Here is a 20,524-nt window from a genome sequence, read left to right as displayed (position 1 = left end):
CTTTTATTCCTGACATCCATGTACAACGATTTAGGGTTTTCCTTGATCTTACCTGCCAGAGATGTCTCATGTCCCCTCCTGGCTCTTCTTAGTTTTCTCTTTAGGTCTTTCTTGGCTAACTTGCATCTCTGAAGTGCCCTAGCTGAGCCTTCATGCCTCATCTTTGCATAAGCCTTCCTCTTCCTCTTGACAAGAAATTCAATTTCTTTAGTAAACCAGTTTCGTAGCTCAACCACTTCCTACCTGCCTGACAGGTACATACTTATCAAGGACATGCAGTAGCTGTTCCTTGAACAAGCTCCACATTTTAGTTGTGCCCATCCCCTGCAGTTTCCTTCCCCATCCTATACTTCCTAAATCCTGCTGAATTGCCTCATAATTGCCTTTCCCCAGCCATAACCCTTGCCCTCCGGTATATGCCTATCCATTACCATCACTAAAGTAAATGTAACAGAATTGTGGCCACTCTCACCAAAATGCTCACCTACCTCCAAATCTAACACCTGGCCTGGTTCATTACCAAATAGCAAATCCAATGTGGCTTCGCCTCTTGTTGGCCTGTCTTCATACTATCAGGAAACCCTCCTGCACAGATTGACAAAAACTGACCCATCTAAAGTAGTCGAACTATAGCGTTTCCAACCAATATTTGGAAAAGGTTCTGAACAAGAGTCTATTTGCTTCCATATATTCAAGGAGAAATTCTCTTATCTAACCCTCGATGGAGAATAATGTACGCATTGTCAAGACTTCACTGAAATTTGCAACCAGCTGCAAGTGCAATTAAACAGGTCAAGGACTGGATTGTCAGTGGCTATAAAAGTGATCAGGTCAAAGAATGGATAATTCTTTATAATTGATAAGTCAATTATGTAGACAACACTTAATTCTGTCTTTGCTAGGATTGAAGTCTCCTCTACGGTATGAATGCTATTGACTACACACACACCAACTTGTGGATTTCTGCAGTGTCAACCTGTCTCTATAATATAGCCACAATGGATGTTACTCCATTAATGTCCTAACAGTAGCGCTAGGCCAATAAAGACTACCCTCAAATGACATAGCTATTCAGTGAGCAACCTCAATACACGCATGCATTATTGACATAAACAAATCCAGTCGGTTCTGTTATAATGCGTGTTTCTTCAACACAAATTGACTTTAACACGATTGAAGAATTCAGATCTTTATTTGTAGAACATGAACGTTCCACACCTATATTGGTTATAATGTGATACCAGCCCTATTAGCTACTGCATGATTTTCTTGTAATGCAAGATCGCTCGAGAATGGAACTGTCGCTTACAACAAAACGACTATAACCATGCTACCAGGCAAAATGTGTTTGAAACATTTACACATTGAAATAATGCTTGGATCTGTTTGAACAAACCCAGTTCGCAGAGCAGGTTGCAAGAATTGTGGTGATTTGCTGCCTGATACATTTCCTCACCATCATGAGGAGAGAGTTTGTCCCTCCAGTTTTAAAGCATGTAACTGAAAAACCGGAGCATGATGTGATAGAAAGGAAGGGAGATGGCAATCTAGCCAACCATTTCCTAACCAGACTGTCCATGAAGAATTCATCTTGGTGCAATGTCAATAATCCTAATCCTAATTCTCCATTCACCCAGAGTCCCACAGCATCCGCTTGGCCATAATGGAAAAGTAAAAAGACACCAGACATAAACAATCCAAACCAAATTTATAAACAAATCATGAAATGATCCACATAAAGTCAGCTTCCTTTGGTGTCTGTCTTCCATGTGCCTTTGATTTTTCTACTGGTCCTCCACAGTGCTATCCTATTGGAGGGTTGCTGTCTTTCATTGAGAGAAATTAATGTTGATAGCCTTGGGGCATGGCTTTGAGCAGGTCTGGAGGTAGATGGCCTGACAAGAGACTACAACATCTCAATATGGATGGATGTGGCATGAACTGAATCTGATAGGCAACAACATATATGTTGGTCAGTATGGTCCAAATTTCATCTGGTTGAACAGATAGAAATCTTCATTAGTTTAGAAAATTTGTATGATAAGCAGAAAAATATGTCAGTGCAATCTAAACATATTTCTTGCAGTGAGGGGTAATGAGTCCATACCAGTTTGTTTTCAACATAATTCCAGTGAATCTTTGTGAATGTCAAGATAGTGACCAAATCTTAAGCTGAATGTTTACACAAATAGCAATTTTATCATTGTAAGAACGAACCGATTTTGCAGGTGAATAAAATAAAAAATAATGCCTCATATATCCAATATATAAACTGGACATTTTATATGACAGAGACTAAAATGTTTATTTGGGTGAATATTTTTGATCTAAAACTATAATCAATCAATAATTTTCTCATACAAATGTCATTCCTCGGTAAGGGGTTTTTAAAATGAATATTCTTTCGTCAATGTGAAATATAATGGGAAGGGAACAAATTGCAGATGCGTTATTGATAGATTTGTATGTTTTTTTACAGAAAGCCAGACTTGCAAGAATCCGTGTGGCAAAGAGTGGCAGTGCAAATGCTTATATGCAGAGCAAGCACAATGGCTTACTAAGTGATTCATTGGAGCAGGTAATGGCTGTTGAGAACTTAGGGTTGTATTTCATTCTTCCTCTCTCAGCAAACAAAATTGAGCCAAACAAAATCAGCCAGTAGTACCCAATTTCCATGTTTGCTGATATTTGTTTGCTTTCATTTACTGCTTCCACTGATACTGAAATCATGAACGTGAACACAGGACTTGAATGTATTCTGTATTTTCCTATACGGACCAGCAAGTTCCCCCTTTGATTTATGTATGTTTTGAAAGTGATCACTGGGAGCTCTGGCTAGGACTTATTAAAAACTGACAATGTGTGATGGATGCATGACCATCACTGGAGGATTACAAAAGAGGAAGCCATTGAACAACATCAAGCTATACAGTTTACGAGCACAGCAGTAGTTCCAACTGCAGTATGTGCTGGCAGTAACCCATGTGTTTTAAATCCTCCCTGGGATGTTGATTGTATCAAATGGAAAAAACAGTGCAAAAAAAATTTGCCTCCCAGAAAGTCAGGCATAAACCAGACAACACAGAAATCTGCATCACAAAACAAGGAGCTATACTAGGCAGTCTCACCAATGCAAAAAATGTTTGACCAAAGACCAGCATTGGCTGGTGAACTGCTGAGGAAGGGGAAAGATTAGGATAGTTAAAACCGCCATAGATGGTCTCGTAAAAGGGTAAGATTTAAAACAATTTGAAACATTCCAACAATCTCCATTACCCATGCCCTATTTGCTCTGACACCATTTCATGCAACAAAAGATATCCTTTATTCAGGTAATGTTGAAATTGAGCTGGGTGTTATAAAAACGTGGAGACCAATGGTTTCCATGTGATACTCCAAAGAAAGGTATTTTGAAGACCAAATCAATACTTTTCCTGAAGTTGTTCATCGATTATGTTGTGCATTTTCAACTTTAAACTGTTTCTATCATTTTCTAAAAAAAACAGTTTGGTTAATGGCTTGGCTTAATAAAGATGAATTTCTTCAGGGCTTCCCCTGCTGTATTGGCAAAATTTCAGCAATGGTGCTAAAATATGTACGAAAAGGTGAAGTTTTCTCTATGGGTTTCTCTGACTTTGAGATAAAGTAGCCTGTCCCCATCAAAGAAGCCAAGCAATTATTAATGTAAAGGTACGTCAAACAGCAAGAGGTCATTTGCCTGTAATTAGCTGCAGGATATCCTCCTTTAGATCACCTCTTCATCCAAATGGCAGCTTGAAAAAGACAGGTCAGATTAGCATCCAGGCATCACAATGAAGTTTCAATACCCCATCCTGACTGTGAGCAGGGACACAAGAAATCAGCAAATAATTTTGCAGCTTCTTCCATCACATGTCAGATGTTGGGTGATGACCCTGTTTATGCAAGTAACTGAGATCTCCAACCAACATTTCCTGTATTTATAGCAATGAAGAGCAACTCTCTGGAAGAAACATTTTCTTGCCTACCCACCCTCCAGTTAATCTCACTCATTTATCGATGTTTGTTTTCACAGCAGCCAAAACATCAAAAAAGACACAATACAAAGAACAACTTGAGGTGTAAAATATACCCCTTCGCCATCAGTATTAGACACAAATTGTATGGGCTTCTTGAATAATTGACCTTGATTTTAAACTTGAGAGTGTGGTGCTGGAAAAGCACAGCAGGCCAGGCAGCATCCAGGGAGCAGGAGAATTGACGTTTCGGGCACAAGCCCTTCATCAGGAAGCTTCCTGCTGAAAGGCTTGTGCCCAAAACATTGGCTCTTCTGCTCCTCAGATGCTGCCTGATCTGCAGTGCTTTTCCAGCACCACACTCATGATTCTGATCTCCAGCATCTGCAGTCCTCACTTTCTCCTACTGGATGGTAAACTGCCTTTTCCCCCAAAACCCCATTCCTCATCACAGCAATGAGTGGGAGAGGATCATGGAGGGTTAAAGCAATGGAATCAAGCAACTAGACCTCATTCCCATCCATTTTAATGATGAGATCGGCAATGAAACTCCAAAGAGAGGCAGGTAGGAGGCTAATTAACATGCAGTACCAATGTCCTGATGATATAATAGATGTTGCCCACTAAGTCTAAAAAGTAGGTAAAGAGAAGACCTGCACTTTTACTGTCAAGTACCAGATCTGAGGTGGGAGGCATGATTGCTGGAAATAGCTCCTTTTAGTTTGCTCCCCTTTCTCTCAGTTCTGACTGATTAGTTCTACAGGCTCCATCTCCTCACCCATCCCAATTCAGATCCCAGCCTGAAGAACCATCTGCACTCAATCCCACAATGCTCACTACCGATTGCTGAGAACCACTCAAAATGTGACATCCTGTTGCTACTGTCTGCTGACCCAGGCAGTCAGTATGGCTGGCTGATAGACAAGAATTAGCACAATATTATTCATGTCTGGTCATGATTAAAATCAGCAGTACCTTCAGATCTTCAGCCTTGCTAAACACTTTACCCACTAACAGGCAATTGCATCAAAAACGATTTTAAAACCAGCCAGGTGCAGACAAGAAGAAGAAAAAAATAAGTTAATCAGTGAGAGGAGAAATCTGCAGCAGAGATGAATCATGGAAAAAATAAATCACTGCAGAGGAAGGATACTGCAGCAAGGGAATTCTGCTGAAAAGTGAAATTCTGCTGCAGGAGAGACAAAAGTAAAAGAGATACAGAATGGAAAATAAATAAAGTGAACAATCAGATACCCTGTTCTATAAACTTAAGAAAAAGTTAAATTGTGAGAGAATATTGTGTTCCAAGACTCAGGATTAGAATATCAATATGAATAAGAATGTTACTGAACAAAAATATAGAGTATTTGGAGAAACTGAACAGGTCTGGCAGCATCTGTAGGCAATAAAACAGTTAATATTTCCAGTCCAGTGACTCTTCATCAGAACTGTTGATAAGGTGTCAAATTTTCCAGCCTCAATTGAGGGATATGTTCCCTATTTGCACATGAAAGAGTCAAATTCCTTTACAAGTATGCAGTGGATGACAGGTGAGAGATCTTTAGTGACAATACATTTCCAAACTTTTACTATTTTCATTCTATTAAAAAGTAAGCAATCCCCTCCCAGGAATCAATTACATTAGTCAAGGTAAGGTGTGAGATCTTCTAATAACAAAAATATGAATAAAAATTAAGAGCCCATGATGGAGGATTGACTAACTAATAGACGGCAGAGAGTTGAGATAAAGATATTTTCAAGATAGCAACCTGTGATTATTGCTGCATGGTTGGTTAATGCTGGGCCATAAATGTTGACAATATATATTAATGAGAAAAATAAATGTACAATAGCCAAGTTTACAAATGATGCAAAAATAGTTGGAAAAAACAAGTGGCAAGAATGGCACAGACAGTCTAGAGAGAGATATAGACAGTCTATGTGAGTGGCAAAAACTTAGCAGATGGAATAATAATGTGGGAAATAAAACGTAAGAGCTAGAGCAGGAGTAGTCAATTCAGCCCTCGAGCCTCTTCTGCAATTTGATACGATCATGGCTGATATCATCTTGGCCTCAACTTCATTTTCCTGCCCACTCTACATAACCCTTCAACCCATCATTAATTAAAAATCTCTCATCCCCTCCTTAATTTTACATACTATCTCCAGCATCCACCACACTCTAAGGCAGGGAATTCCACAGATTTACGACCCTTTGAGAGATATAATTTCTCCTGATCTCTGTTTTAAATCTGCTATCCCTTATCCTAAAGTGTGACCTCTCGCTCTAACTTGCCCCATTTGAGGAAGCATCCTTTCTGCACCCACTTTGTCAATTCCCTTTAACATCTTATATATGTCAATTCGGTACATCTCAAATGTGAGGTTTTTCACTTTGGTATAAAGAACAAAGCGCTGCATATTGTTTAAATTGAGAAAAATGACAGAAATCTGCAGCATAGATAGAGGGATTGGAGGAACCTTCATGCGTGAAAAGATAGTACCCAAACTCATTGGAAAATGAGCAGCTGAATGGAATTATGTCCTTTGTTTCAAAGGGAATGGAGTAAACTATGCAAGGCACAAATCAGATAATAACTGAAATACTGTTATCAGGTTTGTTCCCTTTATTTAAGGAAAGGTATACTGGCAGTGGAAGTATTCTTGAGAATGTTCACTAGGTTGATACAGTTAGTGGAGATGTTTAGTTGTTGAAACTATATTCTTTGCAGTTTATAAGAATGAGAGGTGACCTTATTCAAGCATATAAGATTCTTAGAAGACTTGAGAGGGTGAGTGTGGAGAGGTACTTTCCATTTGTGGGAGAATCTAGGTATTGACGGTATAATCTCAGAGTAAGGGATTACTCATTTAAGACACAGATGAGGAGAAATATCTTCCCTCAGAGAGTGAGGAATCAATAGAATTTCTTAAATAGAAAACTGTCAAGGCTGGGTCATATTCAAAACTGAGTTAGACAAAAGTTTAATCAGTAAGGGAATCCAGGGTTGTGGGGTAAAGACAAGAAAATGGAGTTGACAATTATTATATCAGCCATGATCTCCATGACTGGCACAGCAGAGTCAATAGGTAATGGCCTACTTCTACTCTTGTGTCTTATGGTCTCTTCAATATAAAAAAGCTAAATCTTTGTACCCTGAAGTTTTCTAACTGTGCTCCTTTGGACATGGAGGAGCAGATGGATGATTTACCAATTTCTCCATTGCACACACCAAGTGGAGAAAAAAAATTAACTCTGACTATCCTAATGAAATTTGATGTTTATGCATTTTTCAGATTACATACAAGTAAAAGTAAAAACATATATTTATATTGAACCAGAGTTTAGAATTTATTTAATTCTCTACATATTTTTAGTTCTTTACTTCATGTTTTTTCTAGTTGTCTAATGACGAAGAACAAGCCCTAGTTAGCAAGTCAGGGTCTTCATTTCAGAGGCAACATCACCATCTGTTACACTGTTTGGAAAAAACTACGGTAAGGAATGACATCTAAGGTCTCATGAAAATGTGGAAGTGAAATGAGCTGATCCTCTGAGAAATTGTTTTTTTGTGTGTTTTTGCGTTTTTGTTTGAAAGTGAATTGACCTAAAATTATGACGATATTTGCAAAATGAATTTACTTATTTGATGAAAAGATTTTAACAAAAATAATCTGTTACACAGCACTACACCATCATGCCTTTCACCTCCAATGGGAATATACTGGAAGCAAAGTCAAAATAAGAATATTCCAAATAATATGTGAAAGGGTCTAGTTGTAGCTCTTGTTTCCATATTATTTAGATAGCTAGTCCAATTCAGTTATTGGGCAATGGAAATGCTTGAGAAATTGGTGGAGGAATAATCAGCAGTGTTAATGCCACTGAACATTAAGTGGAGACGATTAGATTTTCTCTTATTGAAGATGTATCATACTATATAAATAGAATAAGCAATGGGAAATAAATATTTAATTAAAATAAAGTTTGGGTTAAGGACTTGATAAAAACAAGTACATTGAAGAAATTCCTGGAAATGCATCTGTGATAAAAATAACCTGCAGGAATTTCAATCCACTAGTGAAAATTCTTATATGTTTCATAAACCATCATCATGTTTTATTAACCATCTATGTTTGCAAAGTATGTGCCAACCCACAACTGAAGCTGCAAGAAAGATTTGCATGTCTCGTATTTCTGACAAAAAGTGCAAGGGATCTTATTATTTGTAGAACTGTGCCTGAAGTGTTTGCTGTCTGCATATTTTTCAAACTCAGATGTCATTTTTATTTATATGTATACCTCCATTAAGGTACTGGGTGTTAGTGTGAGGACACTTAATTTCAGCATGAATTATTTCCCAGTCAGATATGAGAAACAATTACGTGTGTTGTACTTGAGCAATAAGCCTCGACTTTTAATCTGAGAGCTTTACATAGTACCATTGTAACTAATTAAATTTACATCTGAGTAGTCTTTAAGACTGAGTAGCTCTCTGAGTCGGGGTGCTAATTCAATATTATTTTTTGGTTCTGGCTGCACATCAACAAGAAGCTGGATTAACAGCTCATTTTGTATTGGGCTATTGCAGTCAGATCTGGAACCAGGAGGTAAAAGCTTACCGTTACAGTCCACATGCACCTCAGTTAGCTAACAGAAACATACATTCGAAATCTAAGGCAATATCATATAAAGCATTCCTTGTTCATGTCAAATATTCTGCACAGAGTAGAAATAAATTTACATGGCTCACTCTGTGTGATGAATGTTTGTTTTGAAGAAACTGCCGTGTAAGGATACCTAAAGAATGTTCCTTATAGTACTCATGAAAATCGTCAATCACTTAGGCTATTTCTTCCTTCCTCATCAAAATTGTTGAAATTTAACATAGCTCTATTTGATCAGAACATGTTTTACTAGTGCCATTTAATTAATTTTCAAAATTTCTTTGTCAGCTAAATGTCAAAATATTAACTTACAATCTTGGGATTCAGTTGCAATTGTTTAAATCTTTTTATCTAATATTACTATAATGCAAAAGATAATCGGTTAACTCTAAAAATATTACTTGAGTAGATACTGTGAAATCATTTGCCTTACCTGACACAGTGGCTAGCACTGCTGCCTCACAGCACTAGAGACCCAGGTTCAATTCCTGCCTCAGGTGACTCTCTGTGTGGAGTTTGCACATTCTCCCCGTGTCTGCATGGGTTTGCTCCAGTTTCCTCCCACAATCCAAAAATGTGCAGGTTAGGTGAATTGGCCATGCTAAATTGCCTGTAGTGATGGGTGAAGGGGTAAAAGTAGGGGAATGGCTCTGGATGGGTTGTGCTTCATCGAGTCGGTGTGGACTTGTTGGGCCGAAGGGCCTGTTTCCACCCTGTAAGTAATCTAATCTAATCTACATGAATGAAAGAGAAGACTAATGTACAGCATAAACTCAAATTTGTACTTTAAAGATAATTAATCTCTTTTTTATTGCTTTTTTATGTTTATGCATGTTTGCTTAACATTTTGTAAAGTCTTTAAAATTCATCTAGCTATGATTTGTTACTTAACCCTGAGGTTTTCTAACAAATAAACATAGATATTACTTACTTACCAGTTGTGTAACACTCCCAGTTAATGGAGGTTTCAAAAGGGATGCTGTTGTTTTGTTCAGATATTTGAATATACTCATTTTAAACTGTAATTATGCATTAGTTACTGTTTCTTTTTTGTTGGCATGTTACCATGTAGGGATTGTCCTATCTTGTGGATGATCCCCTCTTATCAATTCGGTCTTCAACGTCTATTAAGGTACCAGTTTGATTGTTCGTGTCAGCATTATCTGAATTTAAGTGTCTGTAATTCTGCATTTTATGGTATTTGTGCTGCAGCTGTTAATGCTTTGACAGTTTAAACATGTCTGTGTTGTATGCTGATATTGGGTGATTGTGCAAAAGCTTCTCTGCCATTACTTGTTTTGCTGTTTTAATAAGTTTACTGTCATTCTTTCTGGAAAATATTGACCAGCTTAGCATTAGTGTCCACCACTTGATAAATGTATAAGGCAATAATAATGGCAATTGAAAGCTGGTAGGTAATATTATGCCACATACATTTAGTACATCCACTGATTTTCTTTACCCCTTCATGTTGTTGAAAGTAGTTATCTATTTCTGGTGGAGGGATTGTGGCAAGTGGGTGCAAATTGTTTCTAACTTTAAACTTCAGACTGGAAAAGTTTAAAGTCATTGAGAATACATTCAATAGTAATTAAGATAATTTTAAACCTACATAAACATGTAGACAATGATTTTTGGATAAACTTGGGTCAGATCCAAGAAAAACAATGAATGTATTCTTAATATACTATTTATATTCATTGACATTGTAAATAGATTTTAATTTAATCATGAACGTAATGGACAGAATTAGTGGTTCCAAATATGCCTGGAGGTTCTGCTGTTTACCTTCATAATTCTAGCAGAATAGCAAAACCCATCAGACGACAGCATGGATCTGGTTATGCCGGGTTTCCATTGTTTCTGAGAATTCCCAGCATTCCTCATACAGGCTAGAATTTCTACTTGATCCTTGCAAGGTAAATGGCTTATGTAGGTGGACACGGGATGGGGTATTTTCCGCTGGGGGAGTTCTGGTATGCTTGGTCCAATTGGGACCCAATAAAAAATTGGAGCTTGCTACAGCCAGTGAAGTGTACGCCAGATTGACTAACCTGATTCCCACAGGGGAAGCTCAGGCCAGGAAATCTGGACATTCGAAGAAAGGTGCAGCTTTTAAGTCTTGTTTGACACCTTTATCTACTAAGGGTAAGGGAGCATAGCTGGAATCTGGGAAACAAATAAAAGCAGTGACAGCCCCACCAATAACCTTCATAACTGGATGTCATCACCTTTTATGACTACATGGAACAGTAAGTGCCAGAGATTCAGCTGCAGTGGTACTTGCACCTCGCGACCATCTCTCACTTGGTCCTGCGAATCTGTGGCATGATCCTTTCTGAGGGTGAAGGTTGGTGCCATCCCAGCACAATTACCTGAATCTTATTGGGATCTTGTTGGGATCTTATTTGGGACAATAGGCAAAGTCTTTTCCTTGGGGTCAGGGAGTCCAGAACTAGAGGACATAGGTTTAGGGTGAGAGGGGAAAGATATAAAAAAGACCTAAGGGGCAACATTTTTACAGAGGAATAAGCTGCCAGAGGAAGTGGTAGAGACTGGTATAATTGCAACATTTAAGAGGCATTTGGATGGGTATATGAATAGGAAGGGTTTGGAGGGATATGGGCCGGGTGCTGGCAGGTGGATCTATATTGTGTTGGGATATCTGTTGGCATGGACGGGTTGGACTGAAGGGTCTGTTTCCCTTGCTGTACATGTCTATGACTCTATGATTCAATGGAATATGTAGCCAAACCTGGTTTTAAAATGAAAATAAACATGCAAAGTGTTTTTTTTTCTAAACACAAAACCAGTTTGTCTAATTTTCATATATTTATTTGAATAACCTTAATATTGTGGGCTATCATTAATTGTTTTCTCACATATTAAGTTACCAATTCTAGGTTAAAATAACTTTAATTGCTGCATAATCAGAATCATGGTTGTCATATTATTGCTTCTGTGTCTAGTTTATTTAACAAACACTGTGAATGCAAGGACTAAATGACTTGCATAAAATTATCCTGACTCAAAGCAGGAACAGGTTGATATCATATTTGCTATTATGCAAATGTGACCTTGTCACTTTCATAGAATCCCGACAGTATGGAAACAGACCATTTGGCCCATTGAGCCCATACTGACCCTCTGAGGAGGACCCCACCAAGACCTACCACTCCCCCTGCCCTACCCCTGTAACCCTGCATTTCCCATGGCCAAACCACTGAGCCTGCACATCTGTGGGAGGAAACCCACGCAGACATGGGGAAAATGTGCAAACTCCAAACAGACAGTCACCCAATGGTGGAATTGAACCCAGATTTTACCATTATTGTTTGGGTTTTCAAGGCTTCAGAAAATGCAGCAGGTGAAAGGAGTCACACCTTTCATTGTTGCACGCACAATGTAAGTCCCTTTATAGCACTGTTTGCAGGCCAGGAGGAGCAGCAGTAACTTTTCCACCTTCAACTAGCTAAGACTAATCGTATTGTTCCCCCACCGCTCCCCCCCCCCCCCCCCCAAATCTGTCAACTTACCTGAGGTCCTCCTCCTCCTCCCCAATCATCTCTAACCCATCTATGATCACCCCATCGATAACTATATTCTATCCAACCCCACCACTACCACCAAAACCACCTGCTCTTCAACTGCAGTCTTTACTGGAAATCTTCCCCACCTGGTAGGAGCCAAAGCTGTCAGCCAAGCAGGGAGCCTGAAAAAATGATACACCCCATGTAATAGCTCAAATGCATTTGGGAAGAACCTGTACTTCTGGGTTTCTTAATTGTAACTCCTGCCCACAGTGCTCCAAAACCCTGTTGCCGTAAAATAAACCAAGATCTCAGAGTTAGTTAGCTATGAATTTGAGGCCTTTTTTTGGGATTTATATCCCAGCTCTAAAGCAAAACTCAAAAATAGAGGAATCGATAATTAGAAGTGTTCAAATCTTTGAAATTCAATAAAACACTGATAGAGTTCAGATATAATATGTTGATGACAAATCAAGTTAGGTTACAAAAAGGAAAATCAGACTGGTAATTTTTTTTGTTTATAAGTATTTATTTAATTATAACAAGTTTACAGTCATTAAGATGCTCCTTTCAAACAACTATTTCCACAATAGCAAAACTAGCTTAACGTCATGGTACCTGACCTGAAATCTGGAATTCTTGAAGTACAACTAAACTAAGAGTTAATTAAGTGTTTGGTGCACAACAAACAATGGATGCTTTACATCCTTAATCTGTACTTTTCAAATTACAGTACACCCAATCACAAGATAACATTATAAGCAGCTTCATTTCATTTCTTATCTATGAGTAACTAAAGTAGCACATAACAATGCCTTTAAACTTCTATGTTCAAAATTATTCACTCAGTTAGATCCAGGATTGGCATGGAGGTCATGTAGCTGTGTCGATCTACTGTTGAATATTGTATTATTATTAAATCTGTACATATAAAATCACTGATATTTTCTGAAGTCATCTACCTTTCCAACAATATAGGATCTGTACTGACTTGTCTCACTATGATTGCCTAGATATACTGATGAACACTTGATACATCATGCCATGTTTCCACAAAAAAGAATGTGTTTCAAATTGTAGTTGCTGCACTGAATCAAGCAATTTGATTTCACTGAAGTGACACTACAAACATCAATATCACCTGATTTCACCCAACAATCTCTTTCCTGCTTTATTTTAACATAGAACATAGAACAATACAGCACAGAACAGGCCTTCGGCCCACGATGTTGTGCCGAACATTTGTCCTAGCTTAAGCACCTATCCTTGTACCTATCCAATTGCTGCTTAAAGGTCACCAATGATTCTGACTCTGCCACTCCCACAGGCAGCGCATTCCATGCCTCCACCACTCTCTGGGTAAAGAACCTACCCCGACATCCCCCCTATACGTTCCACCCTTCACCTTAAATTTATGTCCCCTTGTAACATTCTGTTGTACCCAGGGAAAAAGTCTCTGACTGTCTACTCTATCTATTCCCCTGATCATCTTATAAACCTCTATCAAGTCACCCCTCATCCTTCTCCATTCCAATGAGAAAAGGCCTAGCACTCTCAACCTATCCTCGTACAACCTATTCTCCATTCCAGGCAACATCCTGGTAAATCTCCTCTGCACCCTCTCCAAAGCTTCCACATCTTTCCTAAAATGAGGCGACTAGAACTGCACACAGTACTCCAAATGTGGCCTTACCAAGGTTCTATACATCTGCAACATCACCTCACGACTCTTGAATTCAATCCCTCTGCTAATGTACGCTAATACACCATAGGCCTTCTTACAAGCTCTATCCACCTGAGTGGCAACTTTCAAAGATCTAAGAACATAGACCCCAAGATCCCTCTGCTCCTCCACCATACTAAGAACCTGACCGTTAACCCTGTATTCCGCATTCTTATTTGTCCTTCCAAAATGGACAACCTCACACTTGACAGGGTTGAACTCCATCTGCCACTCCTCAGCCCAGCTCTGCATCATATCTAAGTCCCTTCGCAGCCGACAACAGCCCTCCTCGCTACCCACAACTCCACCAATCTTTGTATCGTCTGCAAATTTACTGACCCACCCTTCGACTCCCTCTTCCAAGTCATTAATAAAAATTACAAACAGCAGAGGACCCAGAACTGATCCCTGTGGAACTCCACTTGTAACTGGGCTCAAGGCTGAATATTTACCATCTACCACCACTCTCTGACTTCGACCAGTTAGCCAGTTCTCTATCCAACTGGCCAAACTTCCCACTATCCCATGCCTCCTGACTTTCCACATAAGCCTATCATGGGGAACCTTATCAAATGCCTTACTAAAATCCATGTGCACTATACCCACTGCTCTACCCTCATCCACATGCTTGGTCACCTCCTCAAAGAATTCAATAAGACTTGTAAGGCAAGACCTACTCCTCACAAATCCGTGCTGGCTGTCTCTAATCAAGCAGTGTCTTTCCAGATACTCATAAATCCTATCCCTCAGTACTCTTTCCATTACTTTGCCTACCACCGAAGTAAGACTAACTGGCCTGTAATTCCTGGGGTTATCCCTATTCCCTTTTTTAAACAGGGGCATAACATTCGCCACTCTCCAGTCCCCTGGCACCACCCCCATTTATTTGTCATTATTTTCCATCCATCATCATTAGGGTACTAAGGAGCAGAGCTTACAAATTCTAATGTTAAGGTGCATACCCTGGAGAACACATCAGGAATTAGGTGCAATAGTCACTACACCTGATAGGATTTTACATCCAAAATTGTCTATGGCACCTACTGACTTAGGTGCCACACTCCTAGTGTGTAGTGCTGGAGTACGATATTTTTGTGTTAAAATTTTGTAATCCTATGCTTGTTGTAGAAGCTTGCTGTGTTTCAACCCGTAAATTGCCAGATGATAAAATCATTCAACATCTCATACTAACAGGATAAATAACCATTATTTAGCACAAGTACTGTTCAAACCTTATCCCATACCATTATTATCTCAGACAAAAAGTAAGAAAAATAAAGTGTGCAATCAGGAACCACAGATAGACAGGATCTGGAATGTCTTGAGGTTGAATCTATGGCTTTTTTGGGTAAATGGCAAGTTTGTGGACTGATTCTCACTGTGAAGCTAAGTGAGTTTTCCTCACCATATTACTAAACTCACTGCATTAGTTGGCAGTTCATTCCTTCGGTGAGTATCAAATCCAATTTCCACCCCATCTTACCACACGCCTTTCCCAGAACAACTCACCACTCATGAAAATAAGTGACCAGCTTTCCTAGCACAAGCGCTATCTTTAAAAGGCCACCATGCACTTTGCCAAGAATGGTCCGTCCAAAGCTCCCTGCATTGTACCTGACTTTTGCTCTAGACATGGTAGACAGGATAGCATTGGCACCTTGCTTTGTGGGCAGGGGCCCTGAGATCCTGCTGAATGGGGTTGTGCACTAATGGGATTTCCTCTATTATCCAGAACCATCAGTGGAGACCAAGGCACGAGACCGTATCGGTCTGATCCATGTTTGCCACCAAAGTTAGAACACTCCTAGCTGTCTGGAGGAATGCTCAGAACTATAGGAAAAATGTCAAAGTCCTCTCCACTCTATCAACATAAGTCCACTATCTTCCTTCTAATACTTTACACTCAAATTGCGACTGTACCCACTAAGACTCATGCTCTATCAGTCTCACAGATGCATGCAACATCTTCCCCACTTGCATTCACCCACCCAAACTGTGATATAACTGACCATGCATACCATCTGCACTGCCTGCTCACTCACTCAGATATCTCCTCACGTGCACCAACAGTAATAGCTGTGATGCCTATCTTTATCTTCAGTGATATTTGCATCTCTGTCATTCCAGGAGAAAAAAACACCACCAAAGGGCACATAAAGATGGGCAATGGTCTGTCATTCAGCACCTCACCCCTTTTGAGGAGAGGATCCTGACTCTGACCATCCTGAGCATGACCTGAACTGTTAATAGAACCTGCCCTGGACTTACTGTGCCAGGATCCCCACAGTAAAGGCTATTTCCCCTTAACTGGACTGAGGCCTGTTGACAACAGTGACAAGTTTCCTGGTTTTGTGTCTGCACTACAACAGCATGACAATGCAGCAGTAATATATGAGCCAGGTATCTCTAGCTGACAGAGCAATGCACAAATTGCCAAGCCAATGTAATGTAGGGTGATGCAGGTACCCATCTGGGCTTAGTAAATGAGCACTATGATAGTGAGTGAAGAACCCAAAAATGCAGCGTGGTCCAGTTTGAGTCTGAGTGTGTCCCTGTGCACACAATATCTTTACTGCAACATTATAATAGTTGCTGGCACAGCATAAGGTGCATCATGAAGTACACAAGCGTCATCTAATTGGATCAGACTTATACATGAGAGTTGATAGAGGCTGGCACATGTCAGCTGCCAGTGTCTGTAGACTTGGGTTGTGTGTAGCTGGTGCCAGTAGAGTGTGCCTGAGATGTTAGTGCTCGGTGTTCTCTTGGAGCAAGCAGCAAGTTAAACTGACCAAGAAATACAGTGGTTTCCATGTCAACTTTTCCTGATAACTTGTTTGTACAGTGAGTTTGGTAATATTGCAACTTGTGGCAAGTTGGCCTATTAACAAGGCACTTGGCCATTGCCATTTGAGAAAAGTGAAAAAGGTGCAGCAAAATAATCTTAATTTTGCCACTCATCTCCTAATAGCCCACGTCTCAAAGAACCTGATAGATTCAGTCTTGTTCAGCTTTTTATAGCTTCTGCCACGAGCTGAGCTCTCCGGCCAGATAAACAAGGTTGGAATTTGAAAGCAGTTGCTAGCCAGAGTGTGCGCAATTTTAGTTAGTATTCATGCCCTGGATTCTTTCTGTTCACTTGTTCGTTTAAAAAGAGGTGAAGCGCAAAAAATTCTCCTCGAACTGATAAATATATAATGCCTTCCTTTCTCTGTTCCTTTTTCTCTTTTAATTAGAATCATGACTTTGTGGATGAACAAACATACGAAGAGAATTGTCTCGAGGGATCTACAAGAAATCGATCAAATTCGCACACCCCTTCTCTCTCATCTCACCATGGTTTAACAGGAACATGTTGCTCAAGACGCAGCAAAAAGCCTTTCCGACTCCCAAATTCCAATATTACTTGCAGTCACCCTGGAAGTGTACAGGAACTCAGCACCATTCAGATTCGATGTGTACAGCAGAGTGCACTCTCCAATAGGTAATCATTTATGTCCTATTCTTCTGTAAATCAAAACTTAATAACTCATTTTTAAATTTAATAATTAATATAAATTATAGAAGCTAACACCAAGTGAGAAATTCATTGTTAGCTATTTGGTATTACAATGGTTATCCACCCATCTTGTACAGAAAATGTAATACTGTAAGATTTAAACTATTCTGATCAACTAATGATAATCGTTTAGCAAATGTTTCAGGCTATAATAGTGGCAGGGCTCTAGTCCTCTGTTTGAAAAGATTTGTGCTGTGAGAATTCACAGATCATTTGCATGACTCAGTCACAGCCGTGATGTAAGCTTCCTCCTATGCTTGTCCTTGAAGCCAATTGAGCACAAATACATAAACCATGCTTGCGAGACTGGAACTATCACATGTATTGGACACTTCTGGCAGTTGCCTGAAGATCTGTGACGAGATGGAATAAGATGCCTTCTCCAGTCTTCATGCCTAGTCCGATAGACCCTGAAAGCTGACAAGGTATTTGCCCGGCAGCTAAAGTTAATGCTGTCAGGCACCCTTCAAACAGCATAGCTCCTTTGCTACAACTGAAACGTTGGCAGGAGGGCCAGCATCTTGACATTATTTTAACAAACCCTTCCTGTGTGCCCACTGTCGACAGAGGCCCTAGTCCATTTCTCTGAGACATCCCTGGAGTTTTCCTGGTATTTCCCAGGTGCTGGAAAGAGGAATATCACAGCCTGGAAAGTGCAATTGGTATAAGTTTAAATCAGTGCGTGGCAGCCTGTTTGTACAGGCTTATGGTAAGGGGCCCAAAAGGTCACAGACCCTACACATGAAGTTTGTCCCAAATGGCTAAAGGAGGTTTCACAGTCTTTGTTGCTCTTTGTTTTGTAACATTTGCATCCAACAACTATGGAGAATGCTGACTAATTTCTCTTTCTGCTTTTCTGTGGACCCAAGAAGGAGGAGTACTCACTTTGGATCTACAGTTCTTGCAATCTTTGTTGCTCCCACCCAGTTGCCCTCCTCACCCCTACAGCCTACCTCAGTATCACTACTTGATTGGTAGATGGAACAAAGTTTATTTTCATGAAGCAAGCCATCTAAGCAAGGGCAGAAATCCATTTAGTTCAGTTGGCTGGATTGTTGGTTTGCAGAGAAGTATGATGCCAACAACACGGGTTCAATTCCCACCACCAGTTTGAGGACTCTCCTTCTCAATCTCTTCCCTCGCCTGAGGTCTGGGTGGCCTGCAGGTTAACTCACCACCAGTCACTTCTCTCTCATAAGAGAGTAGCCCCTATGGCCTGGTAAGACAGAACTAAGGAAGGGGTATGGACATTTAGCTCCCCTTAAATATATGGATAAGGCCTGAGGACCAATCCCTGGCAATCTAGACACCTCTTGGTTTAAGCTTGTGCTGTCACTGCAAACAGACAAAGTCCAAAATCTACCCCACCATTTCTTTTGTGGAGCTATCATAAGCTTCTTTTCCTCTTTTCATCACCTTGAATTTATCTCATTTATTTCAAGTTTGAACAATGATTTTTATGAAAGAAAAGATGAAAGTTGTGATAATTGTTCATTGTGATTTGACCTTTTTAAAATTGTCTTTGAAAACTATTTTATGTTGATTAAACTATTTATTTTGTGAATAATTTTAACATTAGAACAAAAAAAGGAGAATCTAGTGAGTTATTATGGAGGCAATCGCCTAGTGATATTGTTGCTGGACTCTTAACCCAGAGACCCAGGTAATGTTGGAGGGTCCCAGGTTCGAATCCTGCCACGGCAGATAGTGGAATTTGAATTCAATAAATATCTGGAATCAAGAGTCTGTGATGGTCAGGAATCCATTATCGACTGTTGGAAAAACCCATCTGATTCACTAATTTCCTTTAGGGAAGGAAACTGCCGTCCTTACCTGCTCTAGCCTACATGTGACTCCAGACGCACTGCAATATGGTTGACTCTTAAGCGCCCAATGGGATGGGCAATAAATGCTGGTTATCCAGCAATGCTCTTATTCTGAGAATGAGTTAATAAAAAAAGAGATCTATTTAAATGGTCACATTGATGCAAAATCTGACTTTGTAAGAATTTGTTGTCAGGTTTTTTTTATGAAATATTATTTAAAAATCGAACTTTATGTTTGTCTGTGCTTTGGCAGTGCTTACAGGCTGTAACAGTAGGTGTTTATTCTTCCAGCCGATCCAGCTTGAATGCAAACATAGAAGAAAGTGTCAAACTAAATTGTGAGAAATCCTATATAACAACAGCAGTAATAAGCATGCCCAGTCCTCCTGCTACAACACCCGAAGGAGATGACAGGTCTGACTCTCCAGATCAAGCAGAAACCAACATTGTAAAAGTGTCAGCACTGTAAAAAATCCTAACAACTCAAATGTGAGCCTGGAAAGTCAGATGACCAACCACCTGTGTTATGTTCCTGCTATTGAAGAAATAGAAAAGAACATCACAGACTGGAGAGCAAGAGGAGAACATGAGTGTTTTCCCTGATAGTTTTGCATTGCGAAGTCCATGGCAACAGTGATCATCGCACTGAAGATATTTATCAGTGAAGCTTGACATCAAAATTATGTAACATTGACAGTGAGATGAGCAAAAAGAGGCATCATTAAGCTTGCAAAAGCTCTGCAATGATTACATTGCAGTTGAGCACAATGAGACATTTCCACTTTTGCTACATTTCCTGCCCGAAGGCTTGTTTTGAGAGAGAAGTACACATGAACTGGAAAGTGTGCATGAGGGAGAAATGACAAATGAAATTTTCCTCTTTGCAGCAACAATGATTTCAGCAAAAATAAAATGAACTCATTTAAGTTATAAGTAACTGTAAATATTGGATTGAAAACTAACATATTTTAAATTAAACAAATACCACAAAATTGCATGTTAAATTTTCCTTGGGGCAATCAATACATAACATTCATATTTTTCATGCAGTGAGCATGTACAATATTTCACCAAAATCAGGGCCTGTTTCTTAAGAGGATGATTATACGTAGATGGTCATCAGTTAGTAAAAGACTGTTTAGTTAAGAACAGATGGAAAAACCAATTGTTGTGATGAGTTCTGGTTATTAATTTATATTAACCATTTACAATACAGTAAAACC

The 20,524-nt window shown here is 39.5% G+C and overlaps 1 protein-coding gene across 1 annotated transcript in view; it reads left to right on the top strand.

Annotated features, from left to right (window-relative positions):
* kcnd2 (potassium voltage-gated channel, Shal-related subfamily, member 2) overlaps positions 1-19,832 on the top strand; it is a 490,642-nt gene extending 470,810 nt beyond the window's left edge. Inside the window, exons 4-8 of the mRNA XM_060839335.1 lie at positions 2,480-2,578; positions 7,398-7,493; positions 9,736-9,795; positions 17,153-17,400; positions 19,593-19,832. Of these exons, the coding sequence (XP_060695318.1) occupies positions 2,480-2,578; positions 7,398-7,493; positions 9,736-9,795; positions 17,153-17,400; positions 19,593-19,770 (681 nt within the window). The 3' untranslated portion in view covers positions 19,771-19,832. The remainder of the gene's footprint in view (positions 1-2,479; positions 2,579-7,397; positions 7,494-9,735; positions 9,796-17,152; positions 17,401-19,592) is intronic.
* The last annotated feature ends 692 nt before the right edge of the window (positions 19,833-20,524 follow it).

Source organism: Hemiscyllium ocellatum, chromosome 19 (assembly GCF_020745735.1).
Source record: "Hemiscyllium ocellatum isolate sHemOce1 chromosome 19, sHemOce1.pat.X.cur, whole genome shotgun sequence".
NCBI classification, from domain to species: Eukaryota; Metazoa; Chordata; class Chondrichthyes; order Orectolobiformes; family Hemiscylliidae; genus Hemiscyllium; species Hemiscyllium ocellatum.
This window is presented reverse-complemented; position numbering and strand designations above follow the sequence as displayed.